The sequence below is a fragment of the Chaetodon auriga genome, chromosome 15 (genome assembly GCF_051107435.1).
Source record: "Chaetodon auriga isolate fChaAug3 chromosome 15, fChaAug3.hap1, whole genome shotgun sequence".
Taxonomy (NCBI): domain Eukaryota; kingdom Metazoa; phylum Chordata; class Actinopteri; order Chaetodontiformes; family Chaetodontidae; genus Chaetodon; species Chaetodon auriga.
The window spans coordinates 10,165,797-10,185,289 of record NC_135088.1 but is presented as its reverse complement, the minus strand read 5'-3'; the positions used below and the strand labels follow the sequence as shown (position 1 = coordinate 10,185,289).

Below are 19,493 nucleotides of genomic sequence, written 5' to 3'. Positions count from 1 at the left end.
CTTCTGTTGGGATCCCTGCAATAAAATACACTCAATGTTTTGGTTATACTTGAATATCCACTAGAGGACACTGTTTGGATCTTTTGGAGGACTCATTTTGTTCTCTGCAGGTTGAAATCAATTATGGAAAGCAGCACATGAGACAGAGGGCAGCAGGCGAAAAAGATTTCCTCACATATGTGGGTGAGGGGCTGGGTAACCCAAACCATGTTTCTGACCACCTGTGTAACATTTCTCTGTCAGTGCTTGGCTCTATTTATAACACTGACACATTGCACACACACACACACACACACACACACACACACACACACACACACACACACACACACACACACACACTTTGGTCTTTTAATCACAAGACGGAGTGCAAGGAGCGTGTTACAGCGGTAGGCTAATGTCTGTAATTATCTTTTCCCATGGACTCTATTGCAACAGGACTCTGCTGGTGTCCTCTCACTGTGCATTTACATGCATTTTTCCAAGCTGAGTTTACTGTGAGACTTCAAGACTCATAGTTTCCTCTCTGTTTGCAGGACAGACCTACAGCTTAAGATAAAAAAGTGCTGCCAGTGGATCTGAAGCATGGTATGGTTTCATTTTCCAACTGTAAGATCAAATGTTGACCAGTTTTGCCCTTTTATTTCCCTCTTAAGCAGCTTTAAAGTTGTTAAAATGATTTTTATATAGTACACTGTTTAACAGTTTTATATACAGTAAATTCTGTTTTGGCTCTCGATTGAAGAAGTGTAATATTCAGACCTGTTGTTCATGGCTGAACCATTCTATCAAACTGAGGTGATGTAGATGTATTTAATTTTATACCCACATTCCTCAAATTCAGTCTGACATGTTTGGTATCAGTAAAAACTTTAGGATCTCCTCCAGACATCTGTTGTTTGGCTGCAAAACATGAGTAATTAGTGAACCACCTGCAGGTTGGTGGGGTAAACTGATGATGCAGCAGATTTTCTAATTAATATACTGACCATGCAAACGCATTTGAAATGCAAAAGTAATATGGAGATGTGTTATGTTACTATTGCACGACTTCACTAAATTTGAAGTTTAAAAGAAAGTTTGATTTAGTGACTTTTCTTGATTCTGGTAATCAATCCTTTTTTCTTCTAAACCCAATCAGAGTCAGCACTCTCGAGCCTCCAGGGTTCGACAGCACCTCCACTGTGACTCCTGCTACAGCCGGCGCTGCAGGGCTCGGGTGGAGGTCTCAGTGTGCTGCGCGGTCGTCCCCTGCCGCCTGCACTGTGGAGCTCTCTTCCACCTGTGCAAAGAGGAGGATCACCTGCTGCTCTGCCCTAACGTGAGGGTGCCCTGCCTGAACGCTGAGTACGGCTGCCCGGTCCACCTGCCCCGCTCCTCGCAGGCAGCTCACCTCCAGGTGTGTCCGGCCAGCGTGGTGTGTTGCTCCATGGAGTGGAACCGCTGGCCCGCCAACGATGCCCATTCTCATCCGAACACACAACTGCATGAAAACCTGCTCAGGGAGAGAGAGCAGAGAGGATGTCTGGACCTGGCAATGGCCCTGAAAGACCAGGACCGTCTCTTTCACTCAATGAAGATGAAGAAACTGTTTCCAGAGTTGACCCAGAGTGTCGAAGAAGAGGAGAAAGAGGAAGAGAGGAAGGAGGAGGAGAGGAGGAAGGAGAAGCAGAGAAAGGCAGCAGAAAGTGCAGCTGCAAAGGAAGTCAGCGGTCACACCTGGAAGTCTTTTAGCCTGTTTAACTTCCCCAACCCTGATGAAAAAGAAGATGAGGATGAGGATGAGGATGAGGATGAGGATGAGGATGAGGTTGAGGTTGTACCTGAGCGGGAGCTAACCCAGGAGGAGAGAGAGGCTATAGCCAGGGCCACAGGACTGAGTGATGATCTTTTAGTGAACTACAACGCCTGGGAGCGGATGTTCAGTATGGAGATGGGTGGCTGCAGGGAGACTGAAGAGGCAGCTTTGGCAGGCCGAGGCCGTGGACAGGCTAAAGGCAGAGGAAGAGGTCTGCCCACTCTGACAGAGGAAGATACAGCAGATACCTGTAAGGGTGCCACAGCATCCAACACCTGCACAAAGGGGAGCAGTGCATGCATTGCTTTCCCCACACCCTCCTCCTCCTTTCTGAAGAATTTTGTTTATGGACATGTGGAGCCGATGAAGATCATCACCGTGCGTACCTTCAAAATCCCAACCAGCTTTGCTGCCAGACAGAGCCGCATCCGCAACCCTGGTTTCTACAGGAGGGAGAGTCGAGCCGTGGATACCAGCGACCTCGGGGTGGGGCCTCAGGAGATGCCAGTGTGGGATGAAGTTCAGGTGAGAGAGAGAAATAATTCCTGATGAAAGTGGCCGCAAATACACTGAAAATTTGTCACATGATGTGTCTGATTGGCTCCTCAGGCCTCTCTGCTGTGCTCCCTGGAGAAGGAGCAGAGGGGTCACCTCATTGCAGAGAGCATATGCACAGATGGTCTGTTACAAGACGAGGGCACGCAGACCTACAGCTTCCTGTCTGCTCCTTTCCGGAGAAACACGTCGCTGGTCGATCTGACCGCTGCCAGACCGCTGGAGCTGCACCTTCAGCTGCAGGTGGAGAGCGTCACCAGCCGCCACCACAAGGCCACCTCCGCCTTCACCTTCCTCTGTGGACACACTTTCCAGCGCAGAGAATATGGAAGACATTATAAGTGGGTTTCTGTCTTTTTATCCCGATTTTCTCCAGAATCTGTGTTTTTTAAATTCTTGCCAACATTGGAGATAAGTCTTCATATTTTCCTCTCAGTGCAATGCAATGCACAAAAATGTTTTTATTAGCTTTAATTCTGTAATAATCAATATGCTGTCGTATGCAGGAATATCCACAGTGACATCCAGATGAGTGTTAATGGATGGCTCGAGCAGAGATGCCCCCTGGCTTACCTGGGATGCACCTTCAGTCAGATAAGGTTGCAGCCCTCCACATACGAAGCCAACGTCACCTACAAGTGAGAAAACGGTTCATCTTTATTATTGTGTAGTACTGATGCACCTTTATTCTCACCTCTTTAATTAGATATATTCTATGTTAAAGCAGCATATTACAAGTGGAACAAAGGACAGAGCGTTGAACAAATTCAGATGTGAAAAAGGCCAATTTAATCTGATGTATAATTCATAAAATTCATAAAATAGAGATGTTACATTTTTTGCCACTTGGGGTATAAGAAACAAACTGTGAACACAAGATATTATCATTTTAAAAAGGTGATATGGCAAACAATTTAGCAGTAAGATTCCTATTTACACATCCAGCAGATACAGAACAATATTACACTTATTCAGAGTTTCTGGTCACCTGATGAATGTAAGTCCAGTATTCACTCTGCGACTGTTTCACTTTTTGTTCAACACCTTATTAATCCCCTGCACATAAATTACAGTCATGCAGGGCTGGAAAAATCTACTATAATGCACCTTTAAAGACCACCGCTTCAACTTTGTTTTCAGTGAGGATCTGGGCTGCTTTAGCCTCCATCCCACTGTCCCTGTCTCTCTGAGTGACGCCTCCCAGCCACCCAGGAGCTCAGTGGACTCCTCCACCACTCAGAGGAGGAGAAAAGGCCGGGCAGGAGGAGGAGAGGACTCCCTGAGCTCGCTGCCCTACGAGGTGCTGTGCCACATGGCCAGTTTCCTGGACAGTCAGTCCCTGTCCCAGCTGGCTCTGACGTCCCAGCTCATGAGGCAGGTGTGCTCCACGCTGCTGCAGGACAAAGGGATGGTGACCCTCTGCTGGGAGAGGAGGACCTACTCACATGGAGGAGCCAAGTGGAGGGTGAAGCAGAAGGTAAGCTTCATCTGGACACTTACAGGATACTTACAGTTTATTGAGTAAATCAAGTTGAAACTATAAAATGTTTTGACAAGCAGATTTCTCCTCATTCCCAGTGGAAACTGGAAAGTCCTGCAGTCAGAGCTGAACACTCTGTTATCTCTCTCTATCACCTCTCGCTCTGTGACTTCAGATATGGCAGTTCAGCACCTTGTTCTCTCCCGTGGACACTTGGTGCTTCCAAGACATCCCGTCCATGTCCGAGCATCTGAAGGTGTGTCCCTACTACGAGACAGAGACCAGGACAGACAAGGTTCGCCTGCCGCGCCTCAAAGTCCAAACCACGACGAGCTGCAAAGGTCCCTCTCTGGTTGACTTGTTCCAGCAGAAGAGGATCATGATGTAGTGTTTGGCACTGATGCGCTGCATGCTGCTTTAATCTGTTATTATGAAACAGGGACCTTGTTGCATGCTGTTTCCTCTTTTCCCTGCTGAGTTGTGAGATAAATGTTGGAACACTGATGTAATTTTATGGCAATTGTGAGTTAGACTTGAACCCTAAAGTTATGGCATTAAAAGCCCACTTTTGTTAAACAGCAAGTCAGGATCACGTTTGCTTCGCAGACAACTTTTCCAATAAGTCATACAGTGAATTAATACGTTCAAAATGCAGTGATTAACTTATTAACTTAAACATTTTTGGAATAAAACAATACATATAATAACAATAACACAATAAATACTTGGGTGGTTGTGTATCATAACGAATATCTTATTTCACAAAACTGAAGTCATGAAATTAAAGTACTAATTTGTTAACTGATATTTAAATGGTCTGAGTTACACTGAAATTTATATTAAAAAAAATCAGATGTGTAATTTCCCCAATGATCTCATAGAAAACCACAGTTTAGGCAGCATATTGGAGCTGGAAGCTGCCCTTGTGAGAATATTTTTAAATCTTACTTCTTTGCTTTATTATAATGAAAAACATTACAAGTTACAAGCAAACATTATAAATTCCTCGGGTCCTTGAGCCACTGTTCAGCTACATCATGAGGTAGAAAATTGAACAGTCATTTTTCACCAGGAGAAACACAGCACTGGCTCCCTCTAGTGGCTCTTGCTGGTGTTGCGTTTGTCGGTGAGGACGTCTGCTCTGAGCAGCCTGTAAAGCAGCACTGTGTTCATGGTGGAGATGAGACTCAGGCCTACTGTCCCCATCATCAGGACGTGGCGAGGTATGTGTTTACGGTGAGCTGCCAGCCAGCGGCTCATCCAACCCGTCGTACAGACACGAAACACCAACAACCTGCAGAAAAGGCAGAAAATCAGACAGACACCATGTGAACCTTCCATCCCCTCACACAGATATTTTTTGACTCCAGCTTCTCTCTGAACTGATGAATAGAATATTATCAATCTGCCAAAGAAGACTAAAATGCGGAGCTATTCCTTTAAAGTCGTAAACGTTAGGGATTAGTCCTTCAAAATCACAACTGCCATCGAGTTCTCTCATTTCACCTCTTATTGTGTTTCTCATGTGCAAATGCACAAACACAGCACGTGAAAACTGTTCTGTCCAAGAAGCAGTTTGACGTTGTATTTACACGTGTGACCTTTGTGAAACGTCCAGAAAAGACACAGTGAGCCACCTACGTTCCCAGGTTGAGCCAGCTGGTCATGCTGTAGGTCACGGAGGGACGAGGGGCTGTAATTTCAGTCCCTGGCCTGTTCCTCTGTCCTGACAGGAGGAGAAGCTGTCTGATATGAAGGAACACAGAGTTGATCTCAATCAGCAGAGACACCACAGCAAAGCCCAGATAGAGACGGGACGTTACAGCCAAACTGAAGCAGGAGATCACCTGAGAAAAGAGTTTGAAGAGAAGAATCGGAGGTTTTCACACACGCAGATACAGAAACATGCAGCAAAACGGCTGCACACACTTCTGTAAGGTCTTACATTAATCAGTTAATATCTCTGAGAATTACACTGAGAAACCTACTGGGGCGAAACTTCGTAAGGGTGTAGAGTATTAAGTAATTGAGTACTAATTAGTCAGTCATTATGCATCATAATAAGCATTTAGATGGGCATGTTTTAGGTTGCCATGTTGCAAAAAGTTTAATCGATCAGGAAGGCCTCTGCAGGTGTTGATAAGCTGCTGTGAGCAGATTTTGGTCCAGATGTTGTGTAGCCTGAAGGTAAGTGATCAGACTCTCCATCTGAGGTCTTGAATTAAATATCAAGATTAAAAAAAAAGAAAAAGAGTGACATATTAGAGGAGGATGCACTGTGGAGCATTTACCAGCCTGGCAACCATAAACTCCTGAGTCTTATCTGAAAGCTGCCCTGAAGCATATAAACCTCCCACACAACACTGGCACAGAGCAGACCTTGAACTGTGATGTATAATATAAAGTATCCTCCATGTAGAGAGAAATGCTTTCCTACCAGACTCAGCTCAGCTTTAAGCAAACACACACACACGAGGCAGACACTCGGTGCAGCCTCAGAATGTGTGTTGGGGCCGTGGAGTCACACACTGAGGCGATGAGCTGCTGCCCTGCTGGAGGTGAATCAGGTCACGACCTCTGCTGCCTGAGATTAAACTGTCACACACACCAAGGCTGAACGCTGGCACAACACTGAGGGATGACTGTGCAGTTTCATTCACTGACCCTGTCATCATTACAACACACGCTTACGTAAGGGGTGGACAAATTAAGAAGAACACCTCAGCATGTTATGATAAACCCTCTGCATGATATGAGTTAATATCAACAGCAGGCCGACTGCATCACATCACATCATCAGATTGTTTACCTGAGTAAAAGAAGTAATAACATAATGGAAAAATACTCCATTACAAGTGCACTCAGAATGTTTACTTCATTAAAAATACAGAAGCGTTATCAGCAAAAGGCCATTAAGGTATCAAAAGTCAAAGTGCTTAATTTTATATTGTGCTCACATGGTACATATTACTAAATAAAGTTATGTTGAAAAAACAAAACAAAACTGCCACACGCTTACTAACACATAAATAAACCTGTGGCCAGTCAGTGGGAGCAATGGTTGGTTTAAGGATGTTGAAGATAAGATGAAGAAGGGGGCAATGGGGACCTAGCAACAAACTTTTGCCCCAGGTCTCCTTTACAGGTTAATCCAGCCATTCTGTAGGGTGTTTCAGTCTATAATAATGAATCATTTAATATTATTATGCATGATATAACTGCACGTATTGAACATAAGGTTTTGATGTGCATTAATTACCTTGCTGTCAGACAAATGCAGTGGATAAAAAAGGGCAATATTTCTCTCTGGGATGAAAGAAAGAAGAAAGAAAGAAAGTCTAAAGTGGCATCTGATGTAAATATATGTAAAGTATTTCAAATTTGTACAGAAACAAATGTACTCACAGTAGTGACTGTCCACCACTGCACATTAGTGAAAAAGCTATTTATGTTATTTTGTCCTGACAAATCTTCAGACTTCTACGAATCAACGGGACATTTTCCATTAAATCCCTACATGATCCATATAAGCATATCGCTAATCTGCTGCAGCTGTCATTTAAACAAAGGCAGTGCTTTTTCCAGTTTTGGCTGGAACTAAAACTGCTTGGCTAAATGGATCTTTAAGATAAGATTAAAGGATTTAACTTGCAGTCTAAAATCTATAAACTGCTGATTGATTCATGTTGTGTTTGCTTTTCTTTTTTTTTCTTACATACAATGTGTGGTGTGAGATTTTGCTGTATTTACAGAATTAACCAAAGTTTGAACTAAAGCACTGCCTGAGGAGCTGGTTCTTTAACATACAAGCATGCACATGGTGGCTCCTTAGAGCTGAGTACACTTCATCCTCAGAAATCATCTGCAAATAGAACACAAGCACTGCAAATACAGAGAGACTCCGGGTCAGACACAACAAAACAGACGTCTCCAGGGGACGCTAAACACTGCTGGAAACTTGCTCGAAAGACTAAAGCTAAGCGTAGTTAGCATCTGCAGTCACAATGTTAAAGCCAAAATGTAGTTTTTTTCTCTTAATATAACAAAAGCTATGAGTGCTTGTGTTTTATCTACATGCATGTTGCAGTGCATCGAGCTCTCTCTGCCACGATGCTACACAGTGTAAAGTGTGACGTTTATTACTGCAGAGTGGTGGAGGAGCACCTCCCAGGACTGTTTAAATGACTGGTTGAAGGCCACGTCCAAGAAGTCGTTGATAAAATAACCTAGAAGAGAAAGCATACGAGTTGAGTGTAAGCAGGCAGCACACACAGCAGGTCGGTCTCAGTCTCAGTGAATATATGAACTTTCTGTTTCCCATAAGCTGCCAAGCTGTGTTCATCTCGCTCTCTCTAGTTTTCTCCTCCCTCTCTTGTTCACTCTCAGGTTCCTCTCTGCTGGACCATGAACCTCGCTCTCTGCTCTCTGCTGGTGCTTCTTCCAGATGTTTGGATGTGGACCAGGAGATTCAGCCTCTCTGAAAGCTGTGCTGCCTTTTGTGTGGTCTGTCTCGTGACTCAGGTTCTACCTATGTGACGACACCTGAAGCTGCTCAATATCCTCCTGAATCCAACCTCTTTGCTTATGTTTTACAATCTACATGTATCTGTATTTTTGCCATCAAAATGTGCATATGTTGTGATTTTTTTGCCGTACACTTGGCATCTATGGCACGTCTGTCCTTTGTGGGAGGGGGGTGGTTTCTTCCTTTACAGATTGTAAAACCCCCTGGAGGCAGATTGTGATCTGTAATTCTGGTCTATATAAATAAAACTGACTTGACTCTAACCTGGCATGGCGAGCATTTGATTTGCAAATGAGGTAAACTAACTTTTAGTGGGCGTGTGAATTTGTGTGTGTCAGTGCGAGGGTGTCACCTGTAGACACAGCTACAAGGCTGTGGGAGAACAAGGAGTGAGAGGAGATCAGGTCCTTCAACATCTGAGGCTGACGGTACAAACTGCATGGAGAGAGAGAGAGACAGAGAGAGAGAAACCTCAGGAAGGGTACAAATGAAAATAAACGACGGCACCAACCCTGATCGCTGTGACTGCATGCACCATAAAGCTGCCCATGTTCCTGTCAGCGAGCTGTGAGCTAAAGAAGTGCTGATATTACTCCACTTCCAGGCTTTCTTGCGTGCCGACTCCGGTGTTGGCAGGAATCTGACAATCGTGTTGAGCAGTTTGAAGGAGCAGGTGGATCCTCCAATGACCAGAAACGTTGACCTCAAATCCATAACTTCACCACAGAGCCTGGTGCCCTGCGTTCACTTCACATCCCACGTGGTCCTGTGCTCAGGGCCCCGCTGAAACACACTTTGAGGAAAGACAGACTGAAAAACAAAGTGCTGAAGTCTCTGTAACATGCAGCGTGTGTGTGTGTGTACGTTTACAATGCAGCCCTTTAACACACATTCCTCCCCACTCTTAAATGGATAAAGTGGTCTCCTGATGGTCACCTGATAACAGGTGAAGGTCATGGTCATGACACGATTCCCTCTCAGGCAAACAATAGATTCATCTACACTGTTTCCTGCTCACACAGTATTTTTTTCACTCAGTGAAACTTTGCATTTCGACACATCATCAAAAATGAATGAAGAAAAAACACAAATAAATGAAAATGAAAGTACAGAATTTGGCACCTTGAAGGAAAATACTTTAGCGAACAAAGTTCTGACATTGTTAATAAAGTTTATTGCTGTGTTGAGTTCATGAGCAGTAAAACATACAGAAACAATGCCTGCCCTCTGACACACATTCCTCCGGTCACTTGAAGTAATAAAAGGGTCACTGATAACAGCTGAGGGGTCGACCATGACACGACTTCATGGCGTGATTCCCTTCTTGAGTAAAATAGTTAAATCTATGTTGAATGTTGAATTTTGTGCTTGCCTGTTGATCATTTTCACATTTTTTGGATCCTCAGTTCAGTTGACTGAACTTTCCTCTGAGTAAAAATGAATTAATTGGAATTAATTATTATTAATTATTAAACTTTACTCTGAACTGGGCCATTCTGGATAATGAGTACTTGCTTTTGTGCTGATTTTGAATGCAGGACTTTTACTTCTGAGTATTTCTACACTGTGGTATTTCTACTTTAATTTCAGGGAAAAATCTGAGTACTACTTCCACCTCTGCTCATTAAAACTCATTAACCTTTAATCACTAAGTGATTTTCTGTGCCGTGTTTTAAATCCTTGAGCTTTGCGGGCGTGAATCTTGAAACTTGAAACGGTGTGTGAACGACAGAAGGCTACCTCGGGTTTTGTAAGTTGTGCTTTGTCGCCTGTTCATTCAGTGATGACTGCCTCGTCAGCCTTTCTCTACACTGCCGCTGTGAAACACAAAAGACCACCATCGCCTTTCTCTGCAACAATAACAGGGCTGAACATGACCAGTGACATCACTGAAACTGCTCATTGACCGGACACCCAAAAGTAACTTTTTGGATGATTTTACCTTTGTCTTATCAAACCCAAATCGTCCACTTTTCACAGTCTCCCAGGATCAAGGGATGAGGATTGGGGATGGACCGATTGCCGTGGAAATGGACGATCCCATCATTGAGCTGATGAGCAGAAAACAAACTGTGAACGTGGAAAAACTTCTTTCAGCAGAGCATCTGACTTGCTTTTAATGTGTCTGCAGGGGCTTTGTGTATATTTGTGGTGTTTCAATTGAATCAGCGACATGTCTGGGACCAAACCACGTGAGTAACCTGCTCCAATGTTTCAATAACAGATGAGTTGGACAGTTTTCATCAGTCAGTCACTGAATTCAGTTTATTCTCTGGGTGTCTGAAACAAAAGTAATGATCTGTATCAATTAAACTACATCTGTAATGTAGCTTGTTGAAATTCCTCTAAAATCTGTTTGCATGCATGTGTGCTTATTAATGTGTGTGTGTGTGCCTGCATGTGTGTGTGTTCAGCCCGTCAGGAGTTTCCGGACTCTGATCCAGAGGACACATCAGAGGAGCTGACAGAGGTGGTGTGTCTGGAGTCAGACCTGCAGGATGGACAGTAAGGAGGGGGGATGTTCACAACCTGGCAACCCCAAACCTGCTTTTATTTATTCATCAGGACTTATTACTGATAAATAAAAAATGATTTATAAGTCAGCAAATGATGATAGCCACACAAATACATGGCCAAGCAGTATCTCTGATAAAGAAACAAACCAACCAACAACCTGACTAAAAATCATTACTTAAAACAGTACAGTGGTGATGAACCAATGATCAAACAAGTCTACAGCCATGCTTTCAACTCTGTGAGGCTGTACTTTGACTCAGCTCTGATTTGAGCTAAATGCTAACATGCTCTCAGTGACAAATCAGTGACAATGTGGGCATGCTGATGTTTAGCAGGCACAGCGTTTACCAGTTTCACCATCTTAGTTCAGCATGCTAACATTTGCTAATTAGCAAAGTAACCATAAAGTACAGCTGAGGTTGTTGTGAATCACTCGGTTTTGCGGTCAAAGTTTTGGACAAACTGAAATTTTGACCAGGGGTTCACCAGAGTCTGTACGATTCATCCTGTGGGGACTATGAATGTTAGACAAAATTTCATGTCAGTCACGCTCATAGTTGATAAGAAGTGTCAATCTCGACCGACATGGTCTTCAAGCTGAAGGCTGAATAAACTTTGAACACAGAGCTTACAGACACAAGAACAAAGTTACAAAATGAAGATCAAAAGAACAAAATCTTTACTTTCAAACACACCTTGTTGATTAATATAAAACTCCACAGACATGAAAGTCTCATTTGGATGTAAAGCTACAGTATCTGTGTGTGTGTGTGTGTGTGTGTGTGTGTGTGTTACCTCAGGATGATGGAGGTGGAGGTGGGACATCACAGCGTGCTGTTGACGCGCAGCGAGGGGAAATTCAGTGCCATCGGGAACCAGTGCACACACTATGGCGCTCCACTCAGCAAAGGTAAAGAGGTGTGAACACAGAGGAAGACGAACACACCTTCAGTCCATTTACTCACAGTTTCATGTGTCATATGAAGTTTATCCATCATACGGTTTCGAAGCTTGTCTTAAATTACAGCTTAACACTAACACCATGCACATTTTGTGTGTGTGTGTGTGTGTGTTCAGGGGTTATCACAGGCCACACAGTGCGCTGCCCGTGGCACGGCAGCTGTTTCAACGTCCACACAGGAGATCTGGAGGAGTACCCTGGCATCGACTGTTTACCCTGCCACAAGGTACAAACCGGAGAGACTGACAGGCAAACAGACGTTTAGTGTTCGAGGAGTGTGTAGTGTTCATCATCATTTTTGTCTTTTTCTCTTTTGAAGGTCAAAATTCAAAACAGCAAAGTGTATGTGTCTGTAAACAAAAAGGTTAGTAGGTTACCTTTTCCTTTTCTGCTCATACTGCTTCACTGCTTCCTGCCTCATCACATCTTCATCACACCTGCTGTCATTTATACATGATTTAGACTCTCAGGATGGAAAAAAGAATAAAGAGTATGGGAACTGCAGTACCAGGAGTTACTCACACTGTTCTGCTGCTGGGAGGAGGTGAGCGTGGACCACTCTATATGTCTTTGTATATACGTGTGTGTGAGTGTGTGTGTGAGTGTCGCTGTCATTTAAAGCTTTGATAATAATCAGTTAAATCACTTGTGACGCAAATATCTTTTGGTCCCAGCTTCTTGAATGTGGGGATTTGCAGCTTTTCTGTTTTATATCGTAAATGTAACAATTAGTTCGTTAATTAATGTGAGTGTGACGGTGTGTAAACTCGCAGGAGCTGCGTCGTTGATCTGCGCTGAGATTCTGCGGCAGGAAAACTTTGGCGGCAGAATCATCATGGCCACCAGAGACGACCTTTTACCTTACGACAAAACCCGACTCAGCAAGGTGCTGCAGAGTGACCGACGCCACACGAACATCAACATTTCAGTGATGAATATGTGTGTGTTATTTTCTTAATTCACTACCGTTACTTAAAGAGACACACCCTCACCCACATCTCACAGGTGATGAATGTGGAGAGTGAGAGTATTCTGCTGAGGAGGATGGAGTTTTTCCATCAGTATGACATCGAGGTGTGGCTCAAGAAAGAAGTGAGTTGATTTGCCTTCTCCTGTCTCCACACAACCTCTGACTCAGTTCTTGTGATTACGTTCAGCACTTCAGCAGTTTTTATTTGATGCACAGTGTTGTCTGCAAAGTCAGTTCTGCACTGGACGGTTCGTGACCACGTTGTGAAACTCTTGCTGTGTTTACAGGCGCTGTCAGTGGACACAGACAAGAAGACAGTCACATTTGATGATGGTTCAGTCCAGTGCTATGATCAGCTTCTCATCTCAACAGGCTGCAGGTACAGACGAATACACACACAAACGCTGAACATGTGTGGAAGGGTGTCATTGTGCGAGCCTTTCAGGGGCCCGGCTACCCCTCATCCCACAAATGTGCAAATGTGCACACTGATCCTGTTTTGTTTTCCTCAGACTTTTTCCATCTCACTCACATACAGTCGGTCTGATACAGAAGAGATGACACATTGACATTCACAACAGATGATGTGCATATTCCGGGAAACGATCACTGTTGCAGCAGCACTACACTGCACTGCATCGCTTATAAACAGAGTCATGGCCTGTCCTCTAGAGCAAAGGGTCTGGATGTGCCTGGCATGAAGCTGGACAATGTCAAGATGTTGGAGACACCAGAGGACGCCCGGCAAATCCATGCAGCCTGTCTGGGCTGCAACGTCGTCCTCGTGGGAACCTCTTTTGTTGGTACTGTGCAGTGTGCAAAAATACCTCCTTATACTATAGTGCTGCTTTGCAGTGTTTGTCAGGTCTGGGGCTCCATAAAGTTGCAGTTATTTTCATTTGTTTGCTTTTCATTTGGATATTCTCTACTGCGCCTTCAATAACTTTTTTTTCCCAGGCATGGAAATTGCATCTTATTTGATTGGCAAAGCCTCCAGTATCACAGTGATCGGCAGCAGTGAGCTGCCGTACCAGAACACCCTGGGTCGTGAGATTGGCAGATTCACCATGATGGTAAGAAAAAGAGAGAGAGAGAGAGAGAGAGAGAGAGAGAGAGAGAGAGAGAGAAAGGCCTGTATGCTGTCACATTGCTTCTCAGTTCAGTTTCTTGTACTTTAAACTCTGCTGTTCCTGCAGATGCTCTCAGAGAAAAACGTGAGATTCTACATGAACGATAATGTGACCGAGGTCAAAGGTGTGGACGGCAAGGTAAAGTGGAAAAATGCACATTGTGCCAGTTTGGTTTATCGAATTCGGATCACATCATTAAGACACTCTCAGTCTTTCTGTCTCATTGTCCTTCCTTCCTCAAGGTGAAGGAGGTTGTGCTTAAAAGTGGAAAAGTTATCCCAGCAGAAGTTTTGATTGTTGGTATCGGTAAGTGCAATGCAGACAGTTTTTTGTGACCACATGTTTACTCATCTGCATATCTTTATTAATTTTACTGCTCATTGCCTTTATTATTCTTTAACGTCTTCACATCAATCAGACATGTCCTCTAAATCATAATCGCTTCACATAAAAACTTCTTAAAATGACCTTTGGAGAATGCTGGAAATCAATTATTTTTATTAATTCAGTAATTATATAGCAAAGATATTTTTTCAGTTTCACATCAGACTGATGAAGAATTATGTCATTGTCATGTTGATCTTAAACGAGGTATAACATGTTAATCAGTGAGCTTTAGAAATGCTGAAAGGCAGATTTTGGTCCCTTTGCTCTCAGCCAGGGCAGCTGGAACACCCATTTGGAGCAAAAAACATTTGCTTTTAACATGTTTTTGTAATAGTATTATATTTCTTAATGACACACAAATAGCCCTGATAGATTCAGTGCTTCAGTGCTAAGAAAAAAAAACCCATCTCAACAGCATCAGCAGTATTCCAACAACACCTGCTAAACCACTTTAATCCCCTCTCTTTCTTCCCCCAGGCATCAAACCCAACTCAGAGTTCCTGCGAGGCAGCAAAATACAGATGGACTCGAAAAACTTTGTCCTAGTCAACAAGGTCAGCACATAAGTACACAATGCATCACTGTCTGTCAGACTACTGGAACATGGTACCAGTTCAAAATCCTGATTATAAGCAACACCTGTGACTGAAGTGTCAAGCTGGTCGAAAAACGATGTGAAGTGTGTGTCTTGATGTTTCTTGAGCAGTTAAATCGGGCACAGGTTCTCCTTCCTCTCACCAATCAGCACATTCTGCACCATTCATCATCAGTTCTCTGCCTGTATCTCCCTCATGCAGTACATGCGCACCAATGTCCCCGATGTGTTCTGCGGGGGCGATCTGACCACCTTCCCCCTGGCGATGGCCAAAAACCAGCTGGTCAACATCGGACACTGGCAGATGGCACAAGCACATGGTAACATGGTGACAAGTTAAAAGTATTCACAAAGTCGACCGTGGCTCCGGTCGAACTAATAGTCAGACTTCAGATAGACGTCTAAAAATAATTAAGTTCTTCACTATCTTAACGAGAAATAATTTCCCAGGCATTCTGGGTAATTAAAACTTTCTTCAAACTAAACATGGCTGACTGATCAACCGTGTCAAACCAGACTCGAACAAATGAAAACGACTGATAACGTCCTCGCTGTGGTAGATTTCCAGCAGGTTACTGCCGTCTCTAAAACACTCTTCTTATTGCTCACTCCACAACACTCTCAGCAAAATGTCCAAATTTTGAGCCATGTTTTCTGCTTTCTGTCTTTAGTTTAGGTTTTAAGTCTAGTGTGTAGGATTCAGTGGCATCTAGTGGTGAGGTTGCAGAATGCAACCAGCTGAACACCAGTTCCAGTTGAACAGAAATGTCTGTTTACTGTTGTTCAGGGAGGATAGCAGCTCTGAACATGCTGGGTAAAGCAACTGAACTCACCTCAGTTCCTTTCTACTGGACCGTCCTACTGAGTAAAACCATCCGATATGCAGGTGGGCACCCACACACACACACACACACACACACACACACACACACACACACACACACACACACACACACACACACATCTTTGCCCTAACATGTCATTGTTTACGTTATCGGGTTCAGCATTTCTGTCCCCACAGAGTTCTAGGACCCCACACTGTGAGTGGGCTTCCGGTGCTGGGACCCCACAAATACAAGACAAAACAAGCACCTACACTTACACACACACACGTTTGCAAGTTTGTTGTAATCGTTCAGTTTGACACAAACCCCATAATGCTCAGTGCAGCCACACTGAGAGGCCTTCATAGTCACGATTGAGCACACAAGCAAGAGCAGATGCAGGAAGTTAGATGCAGGAATAGTATTTAGATCATTTCTTTTTGATTATATTAAGTTATTTTATATGTTTGTATCTTAATATTTAAGTCAATAGCTCACTCACTTACTGGACCCTTTAATCACAGAGCGTCACTTATCACCATTGAATGTAACTCGTGTTTTTATTGCGGCTGTGTGCAGGCTATGGGGAGGGATACACTGAGATTGTAATGAAAGGAAAGTTTGAGGACAAGAAGTTCCTGGCATTGTACATCAAGTAAGTTGAGAAAAACAGCTGCTGCTGTTCACAAACTACATCTGCACCCAGAAAAAAGTAACTCCTTTAACAAATGCATGTCCAGATATGCACGTTTTTATTTGTTCTCTTGTTTCACCTGTAGGGACGATGAGGTCATAGCGGCAGCGAGCCTAAACTACGACCCAGCAGTGTCTGCAGTAGCTGAGAGGCTCGTATCAGGAAAAGTCATCACAAAGAAAGAGGCTGAGTATGTAAAATCTGTTTTCTGTTTTGATTGAGCATCTTTTAAAAGTAGATTTTTGTGCCATTTTTGTGCTCAGGCAACAGTAGAGAGAGCAGGAAATGAGGGAAGAGAGATGGGGCATGACATGCCTCAAAGACCCCCAAACAGATTCAAACAAATTCACTGCATTTGAAGTTTAAAGCAGCTAAATACAACCCTGAATCCAAAAAAGATGGAATCAACTGAATGGAAAAATAAAAACACAGCCAACGGTTTTACAAAGTGTTCCTGAGCTCATGTACTAATCTCCTTTCTACAATCATGTGTTCACAAAGTGGTGAACCTCTCTCTGGCTTGTGAGTGACTGAGCCTTTCAGGATGCCCCTTTCATACCCAATCATGATGATGATCATGATCACCTGTTACCAATAAACCTGTTTACCTGTGAAATGTTCCAAACAGGTGTTTTTGGAGCTTTCCAGATCTTTCCTAGTCTTTAGTTGCTCCTGTCCCAACTTGTTTGAAAAATGTTGATGCATCAAATTCAGAATAATTAGATATTTACAAAAATCAATGAAGCTGAGGAGGTGATGTGTTAAATATGTTGTCTTTGTTCTGTTATCAGTTGTGGATATGTCAAAATTTGCATCTTGATATACAAACATGAAAGTGTACAATGACACCTATGTCATATTCACCACAGAAAAAAGTTCAAATCATCATCAGTTTTCTAACTTGTGGTTAAGTGAGAATAATAATCCTATATAAGCACTGTTACCCACAGTTTAATAAAGACTTATATAAAACAGTGGTTAAACTGTTCACTGGTTCCTTGTTTGAGGTGCCCTGTTATACTAACTTTAACTATATTTACTGAAAACAAACAAGGTCATATTCAACATGATTTCAGCTGTTTTCAGGGACGTCAACATCTACAAACCTACTGTCAACTACCTGCTCAGCACCAAACAGCAGAAACACACAGTTAGCAACGAGCTAGTGAACACAGTGGAGCTGCTTCACAGACAGACGTTCACTTCAGGAGTTGGTGGAGGCCAAAAACAGAGCTGAAAGAGCACGAATATTCATTTACATTCATCAGGTGGCCAAAAAACACGACACCCAAATGAATGATAATGTTGCTCTGTCGGTGTTGGATGTGTGAATGAGCAACTATAAGTTAAAAGGTGATGATGTGTCAGCATTCACAACTTGTTTCTGTTGCCCTCAAGTGGACAAAAAAAATCAGTTACTGCAGTTTTAGTGAGCATTGTTGGGTAATTGTTTACAATTGGATGCTCATCACTGTGGCTAACCAAGTGCATGAAGTGCTGTAAATCCATATAAAAGCCTGTCCTCTCTTTTTCCTCTTCCCGACAGATCAGATGACCTGAGCTGGCTGCAGCTGTCCTGATCAACACTTTCTCCGCTCGCCCGCTCAACACATCATCTGTACGATGTCGACATGCAGCCAGAATGTCTGGTCGTCACCACCGCTCTCACCAAGGACAAAGAGTTTGGAGACCTGGGTTAAAATGTTTGATCCAGAACAGACAGTTTGAAAAAAAAAAAAAAGCAGAATCCACAGTGAAGTTTATATTAACAGCGTTGAAGTATTGGATTTAAAGTGTACGTCATGTGAGGGGGACTCCACCACGAAAACAACAGATACCTCAGATGGATGCGGCTTTCGGGACTTCTTTTTTAGTCTTAATATTTTTTATCATTTCATTAGATTTTATTTTTTAATTTTAATGGCTTTATGTCTCCAAAAGGTTTTCCAGTAACAGTCTGGAGACATCACATCTCGGATGCCTCAGTATGTTCTCTGCTGTTAATATTTAAAAGGCGGCGCATGCTGCTTTTTACTTGGATGGGGCTGCTGGAAAAACACAAGTGACCTTAATGGCCACTGTGGTCCGGTCAGTGAGTCGGAGGGGGGATTAGGAGAACAGAGGGGGAGTGTGCAGCTCTTTGATGCAGAGATGCTGAAATAGGCAACGGCAACAAAACACACCAACAGGGAACAATAGGCCGTCGACAAATGGCACACAAAGGCAGAGTAACAAAACGCGCACAAAAGAAACGCTGCGTTTTCCTCTCTTTTCCCCTCTGGCTCATGGCTGGTTTATCACTGTCTTTACCTCACACCTCTCTTTACACCTCCACATTTCACTTCCTCTCAGCACCCTTCCTGTCAACAGCGTGCCTCAGTTCACTGTATCCAGGGGTGGCAGAACCTTTCAAGGCCAGTACCAGTCATGATATTTTAGGATTGAAGGTGCCAGTGGCTTATATTTTGTACTCGTGTTGTATGTAGAAGAGTTGAAATGTTATGTCTTAACAGGGGTGGAAGATATCCTGTCATTTGATATCACTAGATTGATATATGGCGTTTACATGGTGATATAATACATTTTCCGCATAATCAAATGAGAAATCGATAACAGAAAGAAAAATAACCAGACAGGAAACTTATTTTTTAGCTAATAGAGCAAATTAAATACCTGAAAAAGCAAGATTATTCAACAAAAAAAAACTACAAATTTGTATCAAGAACAAGCAGCATATTTTATATTGTCTACTGGTATATCCCGTCATTCATGTTAATTAAATTGTTAAGCTCAAAGATCATTAAGGATCCACTCTTTAAGCAAACTGTAGAGTAATTTCCATCGTTCTGCTCATTTTACTGGCAGAAGGCAACACTGACTCCCCTGATACTCCTGCAACCACACATCTCTCATAGAATTTAATTTACAGCATTATACTGTTAAGACAGGGCTTAAAATTAAAACCGTATCCACCAGGAGCGCCTTTAAGCCTTACTGTGCACCCAAACACATTGTTACAAGTGATTTAGCACATTATGAAATCTAGAGTTAAGAAAC

At 43.1% G+C, this 19,493-nt stretch overlaps 3 protein-coding genes across 3 annotated transcripts; 2 read left to right on the top strand and 1 right to left on the bottom strand.

Annotated features, from left to right (window-relative positions):
* Positions 1-557: 557 nt before the first annotated feature.
* Positions 558-4,221, top strand: LOC143333029 (F-box only protein 40-like). Its single transcript, XM_076750949.1, has 6 exons — positions 558-588; positions 1,142-2,323; positions 2,408-2,694; positions 2,860-2,991; positions 3,494-3,830; positions 4,009-4,221. The coding sequence occupies exons 1-6, from the start codon at positions 586-588 to the stop codon at positions 4,219-4,221; spliced, it is 2,154 nt and encodes a 717-aa protein (XP_076607064.1). The 5' UTR covers positions 558-585.
* A 707-nt stretch (positions 4,222-4,928) lies between these two features.
* On the bottom strand, positions 4,929-9,072 carry LOC143333030 (TLC domain-containing protein 2-like). Its single transcript, XM_076750950.1, has 5 exons — positions 8,894-9,072; positions 8,711-8,793; positions 7,977-8,059; positions 5,475-5,680; positions 4,929-5,127 (listed from the first exon to the last, which is right to left on the bottom strand). The coding sequence occupies exons 1-5, from the start codon at positions 9,070-9,072 to the stop codon at positions 4,929-4,931; spliced, it is 750 nt and encodes a 249-aa protein (XP_076607065.1).
* Positions 9,073-10,531: 1,459 nt separating this feature from the next.
* aifm5 (apoptosis inducing factor mitochondria associated 5) lies at positions 10,532-18,016 on the top strand. Its single transcript, XM_076750881.1, has 19 exons — positions 10,532-10,550; positions 10,773-10,863; positions 11,676-11,785; positions 11,953-12,062; positions 12,156-12,200; positions 12,299-12,380; positions 12,610-12,722; positions 12,842-12,928; positions 13,094-13,185; positions 13,479-13,609; positions 13,764-13,879; positions 14,003-14,074; positions 14,179-14,242; positions 14,801-14,877; positions 15,121-15,238; positions 15,706-15,804; positions 16,322-16,397; positions 16,522-16,626; positions 17,983-18,016. The coding sequence occupies exons 1-19, from the start codon at positions 10,532-10,534 to the stop codon at positions 18,014-18,016; spliced, it is 1,641 nt and encodes a 546-aa protein (XP_076606996.1).
* The last annotated feature ends 1,477 nt before the right edge of the window (positions 18,017-19,493 follow it).